The sequence below is a fragment of the Miscanthus floridulus genome, chromosome 8 (genome assembly GCF_019320115.1).
Source record: "Miscanthus floridulus cultivar M001 chromosome 8, ASM1932011v1, whole genome shotgun sequence".
Taxonomy (NCBI): Eukaryota; Viridiplantae; Streptophyta; class Magnoliopsida; order Poales; family Poaceae; genus Miscanthus; species Miscanthus floridulus.
This window is the reverse complement of record NC_089587.1, coordinates 209,435,269-209,457,141: the sequence shown is the minus strand read 5'-3', so window position 1 is coordinate 209,457,141 and position 21,873 is coordinate 209,435,269. Positions and strand designations below refer to the sequence as shown.

General features: G+C 45.7%; 2 protein-coding genes across 6 annotated transcripts; one reads left to right on the top strand and one right to left on the bottom strand.

Annotated features, from left to right (window-relative positions):
• Positions 1-6,927: 6,927 nt before the first annotated feature.
• LOC136474780 (photosynthetic NDH subunit of subcomplex B 4, chloroplastic-like) lies at positions 6,928-9,983 on the bottom strand. Of its 5 annotated transcripts, none has more exons than XM_066472338.1 (7): positions 9,414-9,983; positions 8,782-8,890; positions 8,648-8,693; positions 7,958-8,105; positions 7,803-7,858; positions 7,639-7,710; positions 6,928-7,253 (listed from the first exon to the last, which is right to left on the bottom strand). In XM_066472338.1, exons 2-7 carry the CDS (start codon positions 8,805-8,807, stop codon positions 7,140-7,142), a joined length of 462 nt encoding a protein of 153 aa, XP_066328435.1. In that variant the 5' UTR covers positions 8,808-8,890; positions 9,414-9,983; the 3' UTR covers positions 6,928-7,139. The 5 variants fall into 5 exon arrangements, with proteins under 5 accessions (XP_066328435.1, XP_066328437.1, XP_066328434.1 ...); XM_066472340.1 differs by having other exon boundaries at positions 8,788-8,890; XM_066472337.1 differs by having other exon boundaries at positions 8,782-9,983.
• Positions 9,984-12,027: 2,044 nt separating this feature from the next.
• Positions 12,028-15,829, top strand: LOC136474778 (casparian strip membrane protein 3-like; the record flags this gene model as incomplete). Its single annotated transcript, XM_066472336.1, has 4 exons — positions 12,028-12,287; positions 12,385-12,508; positions 12,668-12,830; positions 15,807-15,829. Coding segments are annotated over exons 1-4 (570 nt in total), but the record flags the coding sequence as incomplete, so codon positions are not given.
• Between the last annotated feature and the right edge of the window lie 6,044 nt (positions 15,830-21,873).

Sequence of the window (21,873 nt, the reverse complement as noted above, 5' to 3'; positions counted from 1 at the left end):
GTTTCAGACTTGGAAGAAACACCTATACACGACGTATGTCAAGAAGAACATAGCACCAGATTTCACTGTCCTAAGCCCGATCTCAAAGCAGAGGCCCTATTGGGATGAGTTTGTACAGTACAAGACGTCGGAAGAGGGTGTGAGTCGGGTGATAAAGAACCAACGTAATGCCCAACAGAAGACATACCACCATAACTTGGGATCAGGTGGCTACCCGACTGCCATTAAGAAGTGGAACAAAATGGAAGCAGACCTTCTTGCCAAGGGTATCACACCAGAATCACTCGAGTGGGGAGAGCGTGCAAAGAATTGGTTTTTCGCTCATGGGGGAACACTGGACCAGGAGACATGGAAGTGCGTTTATGGCGCAAGACTATAAGAAGCAGCAGAAAGATTGTTTTATGCTCATAGTGATACTGCTAGTGGTGCGTTCAGGCCCAACAGAGAGAAGGATGAACTGACATACGCCATCGGGACTATTGAACACGGTGGCCGAAACTAGAGGCAAAGGAAGTGTCTCGTGGGAGCATTGATTCCCTCAAGACAGACCTTCCTACAGAAGCCGCTAGAGAAAGAAGGAAGAAGAGGCACAACGGCTCCAGAGGTTGGAGGAAGCGGTGCGTGAAGCACAGGAGCGAGAAAAAAACCTTGAAGCGAGAATGCAGGAGAAAATCAGAAGGCAAGTGCAAATAGCAGTGAGTGCAAGCAAGCAGGCATTAGAGCCAGGAATCAACATTAGCCAATATGTTCAGTTGAAAAGCAGTTGCGCTTCCACGGAGATACCAAATCAAGGGGACATAGGACTACGCTTCCCTGTGGATGACGTCACTGAACCTTGTACATCGTGTGAGCTATACATTCCGAAGGGGAATTCCACAATCAAGGTGGCTATCGGTTTTGTTAATCCTATCGACCGAACCAAGACACCAAGGATTCATGGGAATATAATCCAAGAAGGATATGCTACCATCTCGGTAGATAAAGCTGAAAAAGGTTTTAGTGATTTGCCTCTTGACATTCTTGGAGGTGATGGCGAGAAGACTCTCGGAGAAGCAAAGAAGACATTCATTCTATGGCGCAAGCGCTACATCATCATTCCTGGGATGTCGGCTCCACCTCCTCCTGAACTACCTCACCATAGGTGCGGATGAAAACACTACATCATTAATTTATATTGGCTTAAATAATTAACAATCTGCTCATAATAATATGTCATTCCTTTTTTTGTAGCAGATCCTCCCCCAACCTAAATCCAATTGTTCAATCGCCAGATCATCATAGTGCTCTGTATGATGACAATGTGTTGGAAGGCGAGGCTGCATCCACACCATCTCCAAGGAGGTCTCCAACGCCGCAGCCGCCTCCTCCAAGGAGGTCTCCAACGCCGCTGCCACCACCTCCAAGGAGGTCTCCAACGCCTCCCCTACCCCCGCCTACCAAGAAGCCAAGTACTAGCAAGAGGCCAGCCCCGCAAACGAAGAACCAGTCCCCGCCGGCAAAGAAAGCCACCATGAAACCAAAGGGCTATTCCCAAAATAGTATCTGAAGAGAAGGAAGAAGTAACTGATGCATACAAAAAAGATATGTCCATATTCTATGACAAACTTAAAAAGGGTCAAGAAGCAAGGAGAAACCCGGAGAAACCGTACTTCTTCGTAGCTCCAGATATTCTAAGAAAAAAGGTGGCTTCTTACCAGCAACAACAGCGGGAATCTCGTAAGCCGTCCAAATCAACGTTAACGGACTATGACTGCACTCTCACCAGGTCAATTGAGGCGGCACAGAAAAAGAAGCAGGCAGGGAAAGGAGTTGCACAACTCAGACAGCAATTGCACCAATCAGTCCCCCCGCTAGTTGTTGGTAATGAATATGGTTCGAATTTAGGATTAATGCATTAGGCAAACATACCTCCGGATGTCGATTTGGATCACCTTGGTGAATTTATTCAAGAGGCTGGTCTCGACCTTTACCAGATGTTTGGTGATGGAAACATTGAGAGTGCGGCGGAGGTTGATATTTGGAAGAAAAAATTTGTACTAGGCCAGAGTCTATACAACCCTCAAGCCTTATGTGATCTGGGGACACAAATGTACCTGCTAAACAAGTGGTACATGCAGACGTCTACCGGTGGAGACTTCTGCGTTGGTGTCAGAATTAGAGACGAATATTGGTTCCGTGGCGATGATGTTATGTATGTTGACTTTGCAGAATTTCATCAACTATGCCACCTGACCTCTCTGGACAAAGTTATCATTAGCTGCTATTGCCTGTAAGTAATAATTCTTTCGATCTATTATTAAACTCATCATATGTGTGTATATGCATATAAATTATCCTAACAAGTACTATATATATGTAGATTTACAATGACAGAGCTCAGAAAGGAAGGCTGCAATGAAATTGGTTTTGTTGATCCCCATATAGTATTCAAAGACCCAGTTACTCCAAAGACTAATTGGAAGTCTGAGTCAGAGAGTAACCTCATGAACTTCTTAGTGAACCAATGCCACAAGAAGGATATACTCTTTCCCTACAACTTCAAGTGAGTGTTAATAATGTCGATCATCCTTAATGGCTCATATGTTGATTCTAGTTAATTAATGAGTGTTATGCGTTATATCCTATAAACACATGCAGCAATCACTGGATATTGTTGGACATCGATCTGGTGAAAAATCACTTGATAATCTATGACTCGATGAGAAAACCACAACAAGACTACCAAGATATGATAGATATTATCCAGAGGTAATTTCGGTATCTCTAGCAACTATATATACACACAAACATGACGATTAACTATATCTGATGACATGGCAATTTTTTTATTGGGCAGTATTTGGAAAACCTTTATTGAGAAGCAACACATGAGAAAATGCAAAGCGCCACTGAATATAATCCCTTTGAAAGTAAGTCCCCTAAATCGCATCATCTTTATTAATTAAACATATAGCTTTCACCGGATCACCAGATTGGATGACAAATCTTTTTCTCGTAAAGTGGTGTCTGAGGCAGGAACAGGGGAACAACTACTGTGGTTACTATGTTTACAAGTTTATCAAGGTGGTCTCCCAAAGAACTCCTACAGAGAGACTCAAAGTACGTTAAAAATACACTATATATTCATTTAATTATTATTATTGATTGTGTTACTATGTCTTTATATATATATGTATGTATATGTATGTATGTATGTACATATATAAATTTATTTTCCTTTAATTCAAACCTGTAGGCTCGATGGTTGGAGGAAAAGGTCATACGGCAAGACCAAATCAAAGCAATTCAAGAGTCTATAGCTGGATTTTTTAATGAGCAGGTCATCGATTCCAAGGGCGAGTTCTACTTCGACCCAACACTGTCATTGAAGCCAAGCTAGAGGATGAGAGGAAATTGTTATATCACAACAACTGTAATGCAATCTTTTGTAATATATGCACATGAAATAATATAATATAAAATACACATGCATGCATGCATGTAAATATATATATATGATGCATGCATGCATATATATATATACATACATACATACATATATATATATATTTCTATGCTTGAATTGTGTGATTTAATACGTTCATTGTGCTTGAACCGAAACATACTATACGCGCGTATAAATGTATAATTAGCAGCGTACAATACGACTTCGAAAACCTATTTTGAAAAGAAAACAAAAAAATGAAAAGAAAAAAAAAAGAAAAAAAACCTTTAGTCCCGGTTCGTATTACCAACCGGGACTAAAGGTGCCGGCCATCGTGGCATGTCAGGAGGCACCTTTAGTCCCGGTTGGTGTTACCCACCGGGTCTAAAGATCCTCCTTTAGTCCCGGTTCCTAACCCGGGACTAAAGGACCCCCTTTAGTCCCGGATGCTTGCTCCCAGGTGGGGAACCAGGACTAGAGGGGGTTCCCCACCGGGAGTAAAGCTCTGTTCTCTACCAGTGGAGTCGGTTCAGGATGGTGAGATGCATGCTCAAACCGTGCACTCAGTCGTGTTTGGTTGTCTTTGTTATTGGTCCAGTATGAGATGAGATCTTGTTTGGTTGCATGCATGGATGGGAGTTTTGAGTTCATGACACATGGGTCCCTGCGCCATGCCTGAATCAAGCTATCCTGTACGGAGAGGGAAGTGGAAATTGAGAAGACGAAGTCATGCGGGATGGAGGAGGGCAGATGAATGAAAGGATACATGCGAAAGGTGCGAGGAGGGCAACCAAACACGCCGCATGAATGAGGTCAGACATCATAACGGTACGGGAATGGCCCGATTCGGCCTACCAATCACGCCCTTAGATATCCAAACAAATGACACGGATTAGCCCGTCACGGGCCCGATGAGGCCGGCCCACTTAATGTCAGGTCAGGCACGACCCAGTTATTAATCATGCCGTGTCGTGCCATCCTATGGGCCCAGGCATGACACTAAACTAGTTAAACATGTCGTGCCAGTCCGACTATAGTTCAACAAAGCAAAGAAACATAAATTCAGTTCTTAGTATCTTCAAATCCATCATCCATCATTGCTCACATACACATAGAATCAAACTAGCAGCCAATACAAATAGAATGAAACTAGCAGCCAAATCGAATCGAATCTCAGAACCGAGGTGCACCACCATTGCAGCCTCCACGGGGTGGCCATGGTTGAGACGCCACCACCTTCGCGTGTGGGCTGGGGGCGCGGCGCTGCAACCTCGCTGCTCCGACCGGGGGGGGGGGGGGGTCGCCGCTGGTGTTGGCCAAGATGCTCTCGCAGGAGGTAACAACGGAGGGAAATGAGAGGAATAGAAGGCGACAGTTGTGGAATTGAAGGTTGGGACGATGAGAATATATGAGGTATCGGGCCACCGATAATAAAGTCATGCCGGGGTAGCAGCCCAGGCACCGCCCAGCCATCGGACTGGGCACGATGGCCGTTGAGTCATGCCGTGCCTAGGCTGTGCCATGCCCATGGGACTGCCTTGTGGCCTTCTGTACCAAAAACTTTCCTAGGTAGGTGAGCTATTTTGTTTCTGCTGCGGGCTTGCTTGGAGTTCTCGCTCAACAAGGCGACAAAGTGTTGGAAGAACAAACCAATCACGTTCTTAGTTTTGTCCTAAGAAAAATTCATCTAACTTTAACCATGTTTATTGAAAAACATACGTACATCTATAATGATATCGAATAAATGTGTAATCATACATATTTAAAGGTGATGCAATAAAACTAATTTCATGTTGTAGATATCTGTGTATTTTTTTAATAAAGTTGGTCTAAACTGAAGAAGTTTGAATTGGGAAGAGTTAAATTAACACACGTTATCACATTTTGGAAGGAAGGAGTATAAGTTAAAGACTTTCGCACACCAAATTTTGTTTTCATTTTAGCATGTTCAAATTTTTTCACCAATCATAGTAAAAAATAACACCATTAAATTCTAGAATAAATTCAGAAAAATAAGAGCACTCACATCTAGCTGAGAACTTGAAAGGCAAGTTACACCATAGAGAACCCAATGCTCAGCAGCATGTTCGCTTGCTCGTATACGATCGTGGATTATAAGCTGAAACAGTATTTTTCTCTCTCACACCAAACCAGCCAGTAGTAAATAATCCACAATCGTTTACGACAAAACGAACATGCTGCAGTTCGCGAAACTACAGGAACTTAACCTTTTGGTAAAAATCGTACATTTTTTCTACAGTCCATCCAAACGATTATTTCTTTTAAATTCCTATGTTTTTTAATCCTTTGTTTTGAAACCGCATTCGGGAACAATTTGTATATTTTTCTCATTCCTATGTTTTTGCTTTCTAAGGCCTTGTTTAGTTGGCGTTTTTTTTGGGAATGGTACTGTAGCACTTTCGTTGTTATTTGGTAATTAGTATCCAATCATAGTCTAATTAGGCTTAAAAGATTCGTCTCGTGAATTTCGTCTAAACTGTGTAATTAGTTTTATTTTTTATTTATATTTAATGCTTCATGCATGCGTCTAAAGATTCGATGTGACGGAAAATCTTAAAAAATTTTGCAAAATTTTGGAAACTAAACAGGGGCACTAAGGCAAAGTTCAATAAAATTCGTTGGCGTGCAACCATCGCTCATCGGCAGCTCAAAATTTCATGGCTCTGATTGCGAAGCTCTGATTGCGAAGCCGTGCATCGGAGACGCTGCTGCCCTCGGTCGTAGTACCTCGTAAGCCGTACGTGACCGGTAGGGGTCCGGCCCGTCGTCTGACTGCTGGCCACTCGTCAGCGTTGCAGGCTTGCAGCCTTCAGCCTTGGTCCTTGGAGATGGAGAGGAGAGGATCGGAGCCAGTACGCAACAGCTTCCTTGGCTCTGGCTGCATCGGCGCATCGCCTGCAGCGCACGGCGAGGCCATACACCCATACTCCTACGCCTTTTTCTTCCAGTCCCCCGGCGCGGCCCGGCCCCCGCCGCTGCATGTTTCGGCGCACCGCTCTCCGCTGCTTGCGTGCGCCGTGCGCATAGCTGCCGGCGAGGCCTGCAGGCTGCAGACGCCAGACGGTGCATGTGTAATGTACCTGTACGCCTCTGAACTGTCTGTGCCGAGCGGCGATCGATGCTGTACAACTACAGTTCTAGTTTGCCATGTACAGTACGATACACAGAGTTCTGTAGTTGCACAGTTGTACTCCGATCTTGGCCGAACTGTAAAGCAGAAAGGGATCCAGATGATATCCAGCCTGTTCGGCTGGAGTGAAACGATAGTAAACGAACGTAAATTTCCAGCCGAAACAGTATTTTTCTCTCACACAAACCAGCCAGCAGTACTTCTTTACGAACCAGCCCAGCCAAACGAACAGGCTGATCGTCGTACCCAATCGTTCGTCATCTGAACTAAAATGTGTTGGACAAGTCATTAAGCATTGACGCAAACACTGACAAATGCGGTGCTACCGGCCAACTACACGTATCTGTAAATAACTTTCTTTTATTATATTAATGACATGCATCAGGGGTGCACTCCCCTCCTGTTTCCCTTTAAAAAAACTGTATGTATCCTGCTATTGCACTGCAGTAGCGCAGTTCATCCAGGCGTTTGGGCCATATACAGACTTGAGCAGGACAGTAAAGAGGTCTGGACTTATTTGCTAACGAAGTTCAGATAGAGAACTGATTAGTAACACCCGTATAATCACTTTGTGACTACTTCCTCCAGCTCCCTGAGGCCCCCAACCCTCTGCTCAATCTCCTCGAGCAGCTCCTCCCTTAGCAGCTCCTCCCTCGCAGATGCCTCCACATCCTCTTGCTGCCAATGAACATCGCACAAGACGATGTCAGTAAAGGTCATATTCGCTTTGCTGAAAAGCCACGACTGAAAGTACTCGGCCTGTTCGCTGGTTGGTTTCTGGGCTGGTTTGGGCTGGCTGGTGCTGGTTTATTGTGAGAGGAAAACACTGTTGGCTGGTTGGTTTGGGCTGGCTGAAACCAACAAGCGAACAGGCTGACTGTTCGCTGATTTGTTGTGAGAGAAAAACACTGTTAGCTGAAATAGTACGGCAAGACAAACGAACAATGCCAAAGTTATCTGTGGCTAGGCTAGGCTAACTGCTTTGATTCTTCGATCATGCAGCCTAAGAAAAGGAGGCACACACATACAGACACTCTGCAAAGGTGCCTGCGTGCGTGCTTACCTTGTCGTAGTACCAGTGCACGGTTCCATCTCCACCCTGGCTCCTGTACGTCTCGCTGTCGTAGAAGGGATCCTGTTTTGATTTAACCCACAAGCAACCTGTGTCATGAACACTCCAGGAAATAGTGCAATTGCATGGTGTGTGTTAGTACTGTGCATGCTTGCCTTCATGGACGCAAAGAAGCAGACGCCCCAGACCGTGAACATGGCGTAGAAGGTATCTGCGCGCGATCGATCGAGAGGGAAACGGTCAGCGGTTTCAGATCAAAGGGCGCGCGGAGCTCATGTGCTGAGACGACGGCGGCAGTGGCTGGACTCACAAACGCTCTTGAGGGCGGCGTCGCTGAGATGCCAGATGGACTTGGTCACGACGTAGTCCCGCGACATGTCCACGTGCTCCACCATCGTCACCATCAGCGGCACCACGTCCAGCGACGGGAAAGCGCTCACCTTCGCTGAACCGGATCTCTGCAACGCAACACAGCAAGATCCATACATCTGAACATTACTGAACCGTCAATGCAACGGGACTCTGTTCATCCATGCCGTGATCTCTTGGGTAAACAGTACTATTTACAGGAGCAATGCTAATGTAACGCAACGTAGGACCTGTTTGATACAAGGCTAATCACTAGCTAGCTAAAAAATAGCTTTAGTGCATCTAAACAGGAGGATTAATTTTTTAGCTAAGTTTTCAACTAGTTATTAGCCAACTAGCTAGCCAACCATAACTAATTTTAGCTAACTTTTAATTTAGCTAGTAATTAGCCGGGTGTATCTAAATAGGCGCATAGTATTGCACTCGGTTAGTCGGTTTCTTCACATTTCAGAAAGGGCCAGCATAGAAGCATAGGCGGTAGCAATGACACTGTACTCTGTTTACCATATGGTTTTACATCCTTATCACCTGTCAGCACGAAGCACGCCATGTCTATGCATGGCTTGCCTCGAATTTACGTGAACAAGAACACTTCTTCATATTTTTCATTTCAGCATAAGAGGTCATGTACCTTAGAACGGGCCGGACCTGAGCCCGTGGTCATGGAACCTGCCGAGCTGCAGAGAAACAGCATGCATAAATGTGAAGCACATGAAGCAACTAGAAACAGTCTGAACAAAACATGGATTTGAAAGAGAACGATACGTATACTGTCGCAGGGCAGCGGCCATGGCGGTCAGCTATCCTCGCGGAGTGCAGGGCAGCAGCCAGTGGCGAAGGCAGGATAATTGGTCGCCGGCGTCGGTACTCAGTACTAACTCGTAGGTTGAGACAATATAATATCATATATGACATTAAATTAAATTAATATTATAATAATTATATATTGTGACAAAATAAGCTTTTACAAATCGCAACACTAGTGTAATACCCCGCGTCCAAAACTGCTTATATGCCCTAGCTCTGCATGTGGAGGGAAGTGATAGAAACGAAAATCGATGAAAATCGGTTAAAATTTCGATAAAAATTTGCAAATTTTCATGAAATTTTAACTAAAATATGAAGAGAAAAAATCTGAACAAAATAGAATCGAAACTACCTATATATGATTTTTTTGAGGTCACCGGTTGGAACAAAAATCACAGATTTTTTGTGAAAATCGGCGGAAATTCTGACCCCTGTCGGTGGTATCAATGTGTTCTGATTGTCTATCAAATTAGTCATATAATAAAAATTATAGCAGATACTAATGTGCAAGCATCCATTAGTATATTTAAAAGTCACCAGTGAAATGCAAGCCATAATGCCATACTGAACTACTAAAGTAGTATACATACCTGGCATGTGGCATCTTGGCCTGAATGAAAAAGCACGTTCTTTACTAGAACGCAAGAAACACGGATGCCACAGAGCTTTTTGCCGGCGGCCGCTGCCCGCTGGGACTTGCGTCGACGTGACGGCACGATGGAGCTGCGCTGCTGCGGCTAGGGGCCAGGTTGCCGGCCAATCTCCCCCACGACCGCGGATGATTTGAGAATTGAGATGCGAGACTAGGAAGATGAAAGGGTGCGGATGTGGACAGGTTGTACCGGAGGGCGGAGGCAAGCTAACGTTTGGCATTCTGGATCTGCGAATGGAATATTGATCGACGAATGGACTGAGGAGATAGTTAGATTGCAGACTGTTGTTGCTGGGCTGCTGGCCTGCCGGGGTTGTAAGTATTTTCTACTGGCGTCTACGCAGGCAACAAATCGCAGGGCACAGGACGACCGCAAAGTCGTGGGTGTCGCTCGACCCCGTGTGAACGTAGCTTCGCCCTGGCAGCAGCGGCGGCGAGCTGAGAGTGTGACTTGAGCAGCGGCGAGGCCATGGTCGTTCAGCTGCTCCTCCGATGACTTTGGAGTGAGACTGGGCGGATGGGCTCATGGTAGGACGGGAGGATAAGGTGGGTAATGAGTGGCCAAGTATGTTCTCCAATCTCCATCTTGGGCTGACGTAAGAACAGAAACTTTTGGGTCTGAACCTAAAGCATTGTTGGGCTCAAAAGTAGCCTGGCTGTATTTTGCCTTGTTTATTTGATTCGGCCTGGTGTCGTGCAGCCCAAATGAGAACTCAAACTGATGGGCCTCTTCTAGCCCAACAGGCCGTTAAACAAGCTGGCTAATTAGAAGCCCACTGCACTGCTTGAGGCTGAGCCCAAGTTATTTGGCCCATGCTGCCAAAACTATTTCAGAAGAAAATCGAAACGGTAATGCTCACCAACGGGCATCCGTTCGTCCGGACGCGGCTTTTCGGGCCTACGCGTTACCATGGCTCAACATGCCTGTTTCCTCTCTACGTCTCCCCATCTCTCTAAAAAATAACTCCCACTCTCGTGCTCGCCCATCGTGTGCTGCTCCACCGTGCGCTCGCTGCTACCGCCTTCCCCGCCCCGCACTCCATTCCATGCCGTGGGGCTCCCCCATCCATTGCCGCGCTCCATCCCGTGTTGCGCCCTCATCCCGCGCCGCACGCCCACCGTTGTCGTGCCACGCTTCATCCCCCGCCGCGTCAACTCTAGCTTGCTGCGCGCCGCGCCCCCACTGCTACTCGCCGTGCCCCATCTCCCACGCGTGTCGAGATGATGCTGGGGTGCTGCCGAGGTATGCTAACGCCGCCGTTTTCCACCAGAAGGTCGTGGTCGCCATCGATGCCCTGACCGCCGCGACGCGTGACCTGGAGATGTTGCGATGAAAGCGCATGTTGCAAGCATATGTTTTAAGTGTTTCAGACGTTACAAAGGTATGTTGCAGTTGTTTCATATGGATGTTGCAATTGTTTCATATGGATGTGGCAAAAATAGATCGGGGATGTTGCACATGTTGCATATATTGCAAGTGTTTTAGAGGCATGTTGCAAGCATTTTAGAGGTTTCTTCAAATGTTACATCTGTTCCAGACGTATGTTGCAATGGTTTTGATCTAGATGTTGCATATGTTTCACACATATGTTCCAAATGCTTTGATGTTTCAGTGTTATGTTGCCATAAGTGTTTTCATGTTGCAAGTTGTAAGCGTTTTATCTGGATGTTGTATATGTTTCACACATATGTTACAAGTGTATGTTATAGATGTTTCATCCATTTCATACGTATGTTGTATTCAAGTGTTTCATGTTGTTCGGAGATTAGGGGGCGCGGGGAGTGGGGCGTCGGGCACGGCACACGGGCCCCAGGGGATGGGGTGCGACGAGCTGGGGGTCGGTGGACGGTGCGCGCGGCGCGCTGGTGTCCAGTGGACCGCGCTGGGGGCCGGCGAGCGAGGCACGACGGGGGCGGGGTGCGCGTGGGGTTGGGCGGGGCGGGGGGGGGGGGGGGGGGGTTCGCGAACGGTCTTGAATCGAGGCAGACATGGTCTGCGTGTGCATGGCGAGACATCCAGGCTCGTGGGTGTTGCGATGTGACGAGGTGCACGTGCGAGACGAGAAAAAAAAACAGCGGACGAGGCAGGCTGCGTGCGCGTCCGGGCGCTAGCACTGCCGATACCGAAACTGGAAACTCTGCTTGCATCTATCTCCTAAGTAAAATGGTTAGCCTTGCATCCATCTGCTAAGTTAGCTTTTAAAGCATAAAAGCATCCCGTGCTATGGAGCTGGGACGAGTTGAAGCATAGGCATGGAGCGTGTCGTCGCAGACGCTGCCGTCCACTGGCATAAAGCAAGCTGATGTCGTTAGCCCTGATCTGATGGAGCAAGTGAGAGTTGGTGCCAACCAAACTGCATTCCCCGGCACGTACGCGCGCATCACGTGCTCACATCAGATGATCAGAATCACCTAATCCACATCCACATGCACACTCCACGGAGCTCTTCGTTCACGTATCAGCAACAACATCCAGACCAGTAAACATTGACGCAGGTAGCCGCCTTCACTAGCCGAGGGCGAGGGCGAGGCGGTGTCTCGACGCGTCCACGATGGAGGACAGCAAAGCCCCGGTGTCGGAGCACGGCGGGGAGACCACCAAGGCCGCCGTGCTCGAGGTGGCCGCCAGCAGCGGGAGCCGCAGGGCGGCGGCCAACCGCTGGCTGGCCGTGCTCGACCTCATCCTCTGCTTCGTCGCGGTGATCGCCACCGTCGGCAGCGCCATTGCCATGGGCACCACCAACCAGACGCTGCCCTTCTTCACGCAGTTCCTCCGGTTCAAGGCGCGGTACAGCGATCTCTCGACCCTGACGTACGTGCATAGATCCTTCAACCGGTCCACCAACTTGATGAGTGTGTTTGCTTGGTCAACACAGTACGTGCATACATTGTTTCATTTGCATTGTCAGGTTCTTCGTGGTGGTGAATTCGATCGTTGCCGCGTACCTGGTCCTGTCCATACCTCTGTCCATGGTGCACATCATGGCGAGCAGGGCGAAGCACAGTAGGCTGGTGTTGGTTTTCTTCGACGCGGTAAGAGACATGCTATAGCTCCTCTTTCTGCATAGTACACGGCAACTGAACGGGCATCACGATCGCCGATCAGCCCAGCCCATTATGTTGTAGGTGCATGATCGATCAGAAAAGCCGATGCAAGTGATTACCAACTGAATTTTGGCACTCTTGACAAAGACAATGCTGGCGCTGGTGACGTCGGCGGCGTCGGCGGCCGTGGGGATCGTGTACCTGGCGCACAAGGGCAACGCCAGGGCCAACTGGTTCGCCGTATGCCAGCAGTTCGACTCCTTCTGCGAGCGCATCTCCGGCTCCCTCATCGGCTCATTCGCGGCCATGGCCACGAATCGGCCGTGGCCCTCGTAACCTAACGAATTAATACGTAAAATATTTGTAATTGAATGCTCAGGGATTATAGCAACTTTACTGAAACCAATCACATCCCTCTTAGAGTTGTCTCCAAAGAGAATATTTTCATTTGAGTCCATCTTCAGGGTATATGATAAGAACATACTTCTTTCTCTGGTCATATGATTTGTACATCCACTATCAAGCATCCAACTTGACTCATCGGAGAAGTATACCTACAAAACAGATTTAGTTGCTTGATTTAGGTCTCCAATTAGACTTGGAGCCTTGCATGTTAGTCACAAGAAATTTAGAAATCCAAATAGAAGTATTCCTATATGTGTTGACTTTCTTTTCAACATATTTGACAACCACTTTTCCACTACTGTTGTTACTTAAAATAAAATACGAAGTCAAGCTTTGTCGAGATGGTTGAAACTTTGGTTGGTAGGCATACTTGTTCATAGTGCCCCACACTGATTCTTTTGGCTTCTGCTGAACCTGTTTCTGCTGGGACACCTTCTTTTTGGGCTTAGTTTGATCAGGAGTAGAATTGGTAGCCTTTTCATTTTTGCGGATAGCGGCATAGCTAGCCTTCGCTGCGGCACTACCGCGGTGCAACACTGCCGCTCTGGACTATGGCACTGCCACTATCTGTACAGGCTGATCTTTACCAACTCTTTCCTTCCTCTCAAACTTGACACACTCATAGCCATTTATGATTTTTCTTCCATTTGTCTTGGCTCATGCAGTGTGCCTAAGCCCATGCTTGATTGAGGGGTGTCTCCCTTGCTTGAATTGAGACACTTTTAAATCATTTGCCTTCTTATCACTTACTTGAGCCTTACCACTCAAGCAACCCTTGTCAATGATCTCGTTGAGTCTAGCAAATTCTTTTCTCATTGTCTCCATGTTTGCAAGGTTAGTGGAATAAGCATTCAAATCAATATTATAACATTTTCCACAACCTTGACTAGTGGAGGTAGTAGAGGCATCCTTTGCCTTTGAGGGATGTGAGTTGCTATCCCAAAAAATATTATATTGCAGCTCAAGTTCTTTGTGCTTTTTATCTAAGTCACAATACTTTTTCTTGAGAGCAATATTTTCTTTCTTTGTGATAGCATGGTCCCCTTGTTTTTTGGTCAATGCCTTGCACAAGGATTCCACCTCACTTCTCTCTAATGCAAGAGCTTCCTTGCTTGCAATGTAGAGATCCTCTTGTTGGATAAGAGTTTCCTCTCTAGATTCTAGCTCGACTTAGACACTCTCTAAGTTCTCCATTAGTTTAGTGACGAATAATTTAGTCTTTCAATCTAAGTTCTTAGTTAATTTATCAATTTCTTCATCACTAGATTTATCATTACTAGAGCTATCACTAATATCACTACTAGAGATGTCACTAGGAGGTAGAGGTGGAGGAGCTTTGGCCTTGGATTTAGATTTTATCTTCTCACCCTTTGTTATAAGACAAATGTGAGGGGAGTAGTAGTCATCATCGGACATGTTGATGAAGAGTCTTGGTAAAGAAGATGGCTCATGTATAGCAATGGTTGCAACTTTCTCAGTTTCTTCACTTGAGCTTTCAACAGATGAATCCCATTCATGCCCAATATGAGCTTCTCCCATGTTTTTCTTGCTCTTTCTCCGGTCGGCCTTGTCCTCCTTCTTCTCTTTCTTATACTTGTCCTCCTTGATCTCATATGGGCACTTGGCAATAAAGTGATCGGTGCTTCCACAATTATAGCATGTCATCTTCTTGTTTGGAAACTTCCTCTTTACTACCTTGTACCCTTGCTTCTTCAACCCTTTGTGAAACCTCCTCATGAAGAGAGCAACATCATCCACTTTCTCATATTGGTCATCATCATGTTCACTCTCACTAGAGGATGAGTTGGTCTCTACTCTTTCTTGAACTTGCTTGATTGTTTTGGGCTTGCTAATTGAAGCTTGCTTGTTGGTCTTGGACTTGCTAGTAGAGCCTTGCTTGCTTGATTTGTTAGCCTTGAGAGCTACATCCTTGTTGATCTTGATGCCTTCTAGCTTTGCTTGCAATTCTCCAAGCTTCTTCCTCTCATTTGCTTCTTCTCTTTGCATGTCAAAGGTCAAGATCCTCCCAAGTACATCATTTGGTGTGAAGTACTCAAACTTCTTCTTGTCTCTAATTAGAGTTACTACGGTCTCATTTCTTGGTGAATAAGCTTCCAACATAATCTTGACAACTTTGTGATCATCTAGCTCATCACAATCATAGCCTCTAATCTTACCTGACATGGTCATCAACCTATCAAGCATCTCTTGTGGCCCTTCTCCATCCAAGATAACAAATCAGTTGAGCTTGGACATCAATAAATCAATTATTGCATTTCTCACTTTGTCAACCCTTTCATGTGTAAGATGCAAAGTATCCCAAATTTGCTTGGCAACATCCACACCAATCACTCTATTGTACTCATCACCATCCAAGGCACTAAGTAGCATACTAGTAGCTTGACCATTGAGGTGGATGATTCTCATTTCTTCTATGGTTGGATTCTTGGGATCAACCGGTGGCTCAAATCCATTGCAAACAACCTCCTAAATGTCAGGATGAAGACCTATAAGATAGGCTCTCATCAAGTGCTTCCACTTGGCAAAGTTAGTCCCATCAAAATGAGGTAACTTGCCTGCGGACACATTGATGAAAGACTTGCGATCATGGTTAGTCATAGACATAGAAGAATAGTTAAAGGATACGACGGCATATTTGTTGTCGTCATTCTTCTTGCCCTTTCCTTTCTTGTCCTTCTTGCTATGCACTTAGTAGGACTCATCATCATCACCATCTTCGAAGCTGCTAGATAGCTCACTTGAAGATGCGTTGAAGGCTTTTGCTTCTTGTTCCTTCTTCTTTCTTGCTTCTATTCTTTTTCTTCAAGCTTCTCTCTTGAGTCTTCTTTCTTCTTTTCTTGCTTTCTTCTTTTCTAACCGCTGCTGCTCCTTCTTCTTCTTCTTCTCTCTTGCTTCTCTTTTCTCTTTTCTAGCTACTCTTCTTCTTCTTTCTTCTTCATTTTGAGCTTTTTCAGCATCGGTTGCCTCTAGCTATGGGAGCGTGGAGTTGCTCGCTGTAGAGGCGCTAAGCTTACTACTATCGGTGTCATGTAGCCCAACATCCTCTGGATCGACGTTGATGGGGTTCACAACACCGAATCCTCCCCCAGGTTCCATACCTCACGCGGTGAAGCGCACATGAGGTAACCTGGCTCCGATACCACTTGTAGGATCTTTGGTATGCCTAGAGGGGGGTGAATGGGCCTATAAAAATTCAACTCAAACCGAAGTCAAATTCACCCACGGCACTGTCGCTCTGTGAGCACGGCACTACCGCACAACGGCACTGTCGCACCTACAAGAGAGATTAGTTCACAGTTCAAAATCTACCCAATGAAATTTAGATCGGGTAAATTTCTTAGCTTCCTACAGGGTAGTAGATCACAAATCGATAGCTGAAAGTGATGAGAACAACACACACAAGTAGATCGGCCTCAAACCCTAGAAATCACCTCAACAACAAGAAGAACACAAGTGTAGCACCACAAGCACAAGAAGACATAAGGATTTATCTCGTGGTTCAGCTCGCCATCAAGACTTGCCTAAGTCTATGTTGTTGAGGTATACCACTAAGGCTTAGGGTTTTGCAACCCTACCTCGTTCTTAAGTCAAGAGAGTAAACTATTGAGATGAGGGGTGATTTTACTCGCTGCAAGAGATGGTTACAAACCTCCTAGGGCTACCACACAAGTTGGCAAGCTCCATGGGCGACGCTCTAGCCGGCTAGGAGCCATGCTCCAAGAGTAACAAACACAACCACTGGTCAAAACATGAACCAAGTGCTCTTTTGAGTTGAGAAATCAATGGAGCTGCTCTCTAATCGAGTTTTGGACCCTTTTTCCTCAAGGATTGATGGGGAAATCAATGGGTTTGCTTGAGGGCTTGAGGTCAACAATGGAGGGAGAGAGAGAGAGAGCTCCTTTTCTTGTTTGGGCGTGCTGGAATCAGTAGGAGGAGAAAGAGAGACGTTGGGGAGAAAGAGGATGGGTATAAATACCCCTCAACTCTAACAGTCACTTAAGTGCGGCAGTGCCACGGTGCGACAATGCCTCTCTCCAGGTACGGCACTACCGCACCTAGCAAGACAGCAAGGGTGAAGGAGTTGTTAAGTTGGCTATCTTGGCTAAGGTGTGAGGATGTTTTGTGTAAAGATTGAGCATTTGGTTACATACTTTCAACCAATTGTAGTGTCCCCCTTTATAGTACGGCTTTTCCCATACTCAATTTCAAAAGACAAAAGAATTCAAAACTCCTTTGAGCGCGATGCCATCCTTATTTGTAATTGGGGGCTCCTCCTTTCCATGTAACATCCTCTATAATAAATTCCCTGCTTGTCATCTTAATAAATCTAATTAGTTCTCTAATTAGGTGGTCATTATCACCAAAACCCACAATTAGGGCTTGATTGCACTGTCAATTGTTTTACATGCCCCCAAGTTATGTAGTTGGGCCCTAGAAACACTAATGAAGTCCCTAACATATAATATACTCCCAACAGTAGCCCCTCAGCTATTCGGTTTTGATTGAAAGTATAAGACCCAATAACTAAATATGATACGCAACTCTCGTCTATACATAGACAGTCTATGGAAGATTCTATCTTTAGCTAGTCATCGTCTATACAAAGACAATTTATGGAAGATTCTATCTTTAGCTAGTCTTCGGCTAGTATTCAATGTCAACCTTTGCTTGAGCCTCCATGACCTTGTCTTTGGCAGTGCTCCTTCGTATGGCCTTGAGCCCTGATACCTTATTTTCATAATTGAGCCTTTGTTGAAGCCATTGATGTAGTCGAAGTAGGTGAAGTAGACAACGTAGGTGAGGTAGTTGTAGATGATCATGACATGTCTTCAAGCTTTCACTCACGGGCACCAGGCAAAGCTGTTGTCTCCTGGTAGATTGCTTGTCCAATGCGCTCTTGGCCAGCCCCTCTTGGCTGGCGCTTGTGAGAAATTTTTTCATGTGCTTGAAGTATATGGCGTAAGTGTGGTTGATGTCATAGATGTTGTGGCTGGAGGTCCCCCGCTCCTATTGATGGTGAAGGCTAAGTCAAAGATGCTGATGGTAGTCGCTCTGCTCTAAATTGTTGGAGAAGGCAACGTTGATTACACCGAAGGTGATGGCGATGCCTCTTGCGGAAATGTTGACGAAGGCATAGCCAAATAGTGTTGAAGTTGGAGTCAAGGCTACTCGCTTAGACGTTGGTGAACACATTGCCGATGAAGCGAAATTCAATGGCGAAGCCTGTCGCGATAGGTTAGCATGGGCAAAGTTGAGTTAGCCGAAGTCGGTGGTGAAGCTGTGCACCAATATGATTGCAGAGGCATTGCCGGTGACTTCAAAATCGGTGGTAAGGTCCTTTACAAAAAATGTTGGGTTAGCTAGTGTCAAGTTCACTAAAATCAGTGGTGAAGCCCCTCACTAAAATGTTAGTGAAGGCGTAGTTAATGGCATGATGGAGAGCTCCATTGGTTGGGTGGGCGGCGGCACCGCCGAACTCCAAAAATTTTGATATTTTCTAGCTCCGTTCATGCGGATTTGGTGCTCGTGGCCTCTAAATTTTCTTCCATCCTAGGTTCAACGATGTGCATGATTCGCATGATTTTGGCCTTAGGATCTTCAATGAGCAAGAGATGAAGGCTTGAGGAGTGATCCATGCCATTCATTTGTATGAAGTTGGATTACTTTGGCATATAAATTTTGGTGGACTTAGATTAGGCATCACTGTGGGAATGGTTCAGGGGGTGGATTTAGTAAAGCAAACCTTGACGTGTTATAGAGTGGCAGAGATGAACCGTGCAGGGTGAGTGCACCAAATTGTATAGGATAAGAAGACCATTGTAAACTCTGTAGTGTTAGCGCCCGAACATACGGATGGATGCCCGCGCCTACACTTTGTCTCTCCCCATCCCGTACACACCTATGCGGGGCCCGCGCTGCTCAACCCGCCCAACTACATGTAGGGAGTCCTCGCTCGCGCCCCCTCCGCTTCTCACGTGCATGCACGCAGCCAGCAAACTGCAGGAGGTGACTATAACCGGTGGCTATGCCAGCATCCAAAAGAGGGGGAGAGAGCGGCGGATGCCTAGCTAGCATCAGGAGGAGGAAGAGACACCGAGGCGAAGGTGAGGCAGTAGATAAGCGAAGACAAAGATGCAACACCCGATCTAATTTTAATACATCCGGATGCAACACTTACAATATACGTCTGAAGGCAGATGAAACAAATTGTTGACACCTGTGGAGACACACAGAGACAAAATCCACAAGCGCACGGGTATCAAAGTAGTTTTCACCCGGAGTATTATTGAGTATCGTAACCACGGGGAAACGTGTGTGTGTTGTCTAACAACTAGTTTGTCTAGGGATAGCAATCAAGGTTTAATGTATGAGTAGAGAGGATTCCTATGGTGATGACCCTATGCAAAGCAAGGCTTTTGATTCTAGTGTTCACTTTGGGCCGTCGCTTAGATGGTAAAGCACCGCTAATAGATAACTCTACCGATGCGACTACGGTCCTACTAATTTAAGAACCTACTCAATTCGGTGTGGACTATAAAGGATAGACGGGGCTATCACCTCTCGCTGCTACCACACAACTAATAAGCAGGGAGCAAACACAGGTAGCTAAAAGCCTAAGCACCATGCTTATGCTAACGATTACTACTCTAATCTAGAGATCTAACAAGGACTAGAGCACTCAAAAGAACTGTGAACCCATGAACAAAAGAGCACAAAATTACTTTAAACAGAAATCAATTACCAGAGGTATCTCAGATGCAGGCTTAGAGAAGCCTAGATCCACCAAAGTACAAGCTGTAGAGGTAGGACCAACAGGCTGGTACTTCTCCAAACCCTTCCCCCAGTCTCTAACTCAATATTTTTATTTATAAGACTAGATTGTATAAAGGACTAATCTTCTCTTGATGCCTTGATCCTAGGATGAGGATATGAATTAGGATCAGGATCTGCTTCAGGGAGGGGGGGTAGGGGCTGCTATTTATGAGGGACGCCAGGCACCCTCCCCCTCTGAATAGCCTCATTGGTACTAAACTTTTCACCATATCTTATTAAAATGCACATAGGTCTTTATGGACCAAATTCTAAATTGGGCCCAATTAATCCCATAGCTCATGATGTGGAGCTTTTCTTTTATTTGTAAAATTTATATCTTTTCATTATGAGCTCCAAATATAGCAAATAATATATCTATTTCGATCAGCTCGATGAGCTCTTTGCAATGCTACACTCCAATTCATTATTTGAGATAGTTTTGTTCTGTGAAAAATTAAATATCCTGCGAGACAAGTGATAACACCAAAACTTATGGAACTTGTTAGAATCAAACCCTATAACTATGTTTGGTGATGGAATTAAGCATATATGCAGGTTATGTTGACTGGTTTATAATTAACATTAACAACCGTCGACAAGTTCCCCCAAGCTTAACCTTTGCTAGTCCCTGAGCAAAGCTAAACTCAGCAATGGATCAGGAGTTGCTACAATGTTTTCACATCTCAAAAGTACACATGCGTTCAATAAAAAATTCTCCTCTGGATTAGAATAAACTGATCTGACTTTCAAACTTACCCATATTACCTTCAATCATGGGGCTTCTTAGACTTCACTTGGGATTTGAGCAATTGAAAGACAGAACGATCAAGCCAAGCCACTGTGTCTCAAGTTCTTTGTTCCACCAATGTTCTAGAGTTTTTTATAAGTTTTCAAAATCAAGCTCAAAGATTCTATTATATGACACTATCAAATCTCTTAATATATATGGTATTTGTGGATCCTCACCAAGGCAATAAAGAAGTTATACCTTTTTCTCTTCCTACCACTAAGGCTTATGTGGAGTTCATAGGTAGGGAGAAAGCTAGTGTGGGGGTACGGCACTAGATACCCATGATAGACCACATGGGTTGCGCCCCCAAGAGTGGCCCAGCCCACAAGACGAAGCCTTGTGGGGTATGACTCTACTCGGTGCCTCCCGCAAGACACCGAGAAGATATCCTGAAGATACTACAAGATCTGTTAGGATACATATGATCCCAAGATTCCTGTAATCTATTATTACTTTTCGGTTATCTCTTAGATCTAACCGACTTGTAACCTTACCCCTCGAACTATATAAGGCGATCAGAGACCCTCTCCAAACTCATGCAATATCATACGATACCTAGTACAAATCAACAGACCATATGGATAGGGTATTATGTCATACTGATGGCCTGAACCTGTCTAACTCGTGTGTCTCTATTGCCTTCTTGTTCTTGATCATACGCTTCTCTGCCGATTAATCTACCTTCATGGGATACCCCTTGGAGGACTGCCGATGATATTCTATCGACAGTTGGCGCGCTAGGTAGGGGTCTACATGCTGTTTCCTTATTGAACAAGATGGCTTTTTCTGTAGGCTCTTTGTCCCTCCCATAGCCTGACTAGATCTTCATGGTCAGATCGATCTCGTGGATCATCAACACTGACAGATTTGGAGAACTCCTCGAGCTGGTGCAGATCGATTCTACGCCGATCACCCCTGCACCTACATCTACAGATCTGATCTTGGAACCACCTCTGAGGTCGCCTTCATCGACAACTCACTGACCACTTCCTCGCTACCAGAGGAGGCAGATCAACAATGATGATCTGATCGTATCTATCGATTAGGTTGGTCTGAAGCTTGCCGATTGCCTCTCCATTGCCAAATTGGCTTTGTACACTCTAGTTTAGCGCGACCTCCCTCCAATCCAGATCTATCAAAGGCTACTTGGGAAACTCCAGGGGCTATGGCCCTACCCTTTGGGTTCACCAACGCCGCTGTTGCTTACCAAGATGCCCTAAGGGTAGATTCACCGACTAGGCTGGAGGTGTCCATCCTTCTGCTGACCAGATCACTGACCAGCCTTCATCCGCCGTTAACATGCTCCACGTCGGCTGATGCTCTG

Excerpts from the sequence above, each read along its gene's own strand:
- LOC136474780 (XM_066472337.1), bottom strand. The coding sequence starts at position 8,807 with ATGGCCGCTGCCCTGCGACAGTATAC. Across the intron at positions 8,694-8,781 it reads GCTGCCCTGCGACAGTATAC|CTCGGCAGGTTCCATGACCA; the intron begins GTATCGTTCTCT and ends GTTTCTCTGCAG. Across the intron at positions 7,859-7,957 it reads CGCCGCCCTCAAGAGCGTTT|ATACCTTCTACGCCATGTTC; the intron begins GTGAGTCCAGCC and ends GATCGCGCGCAG.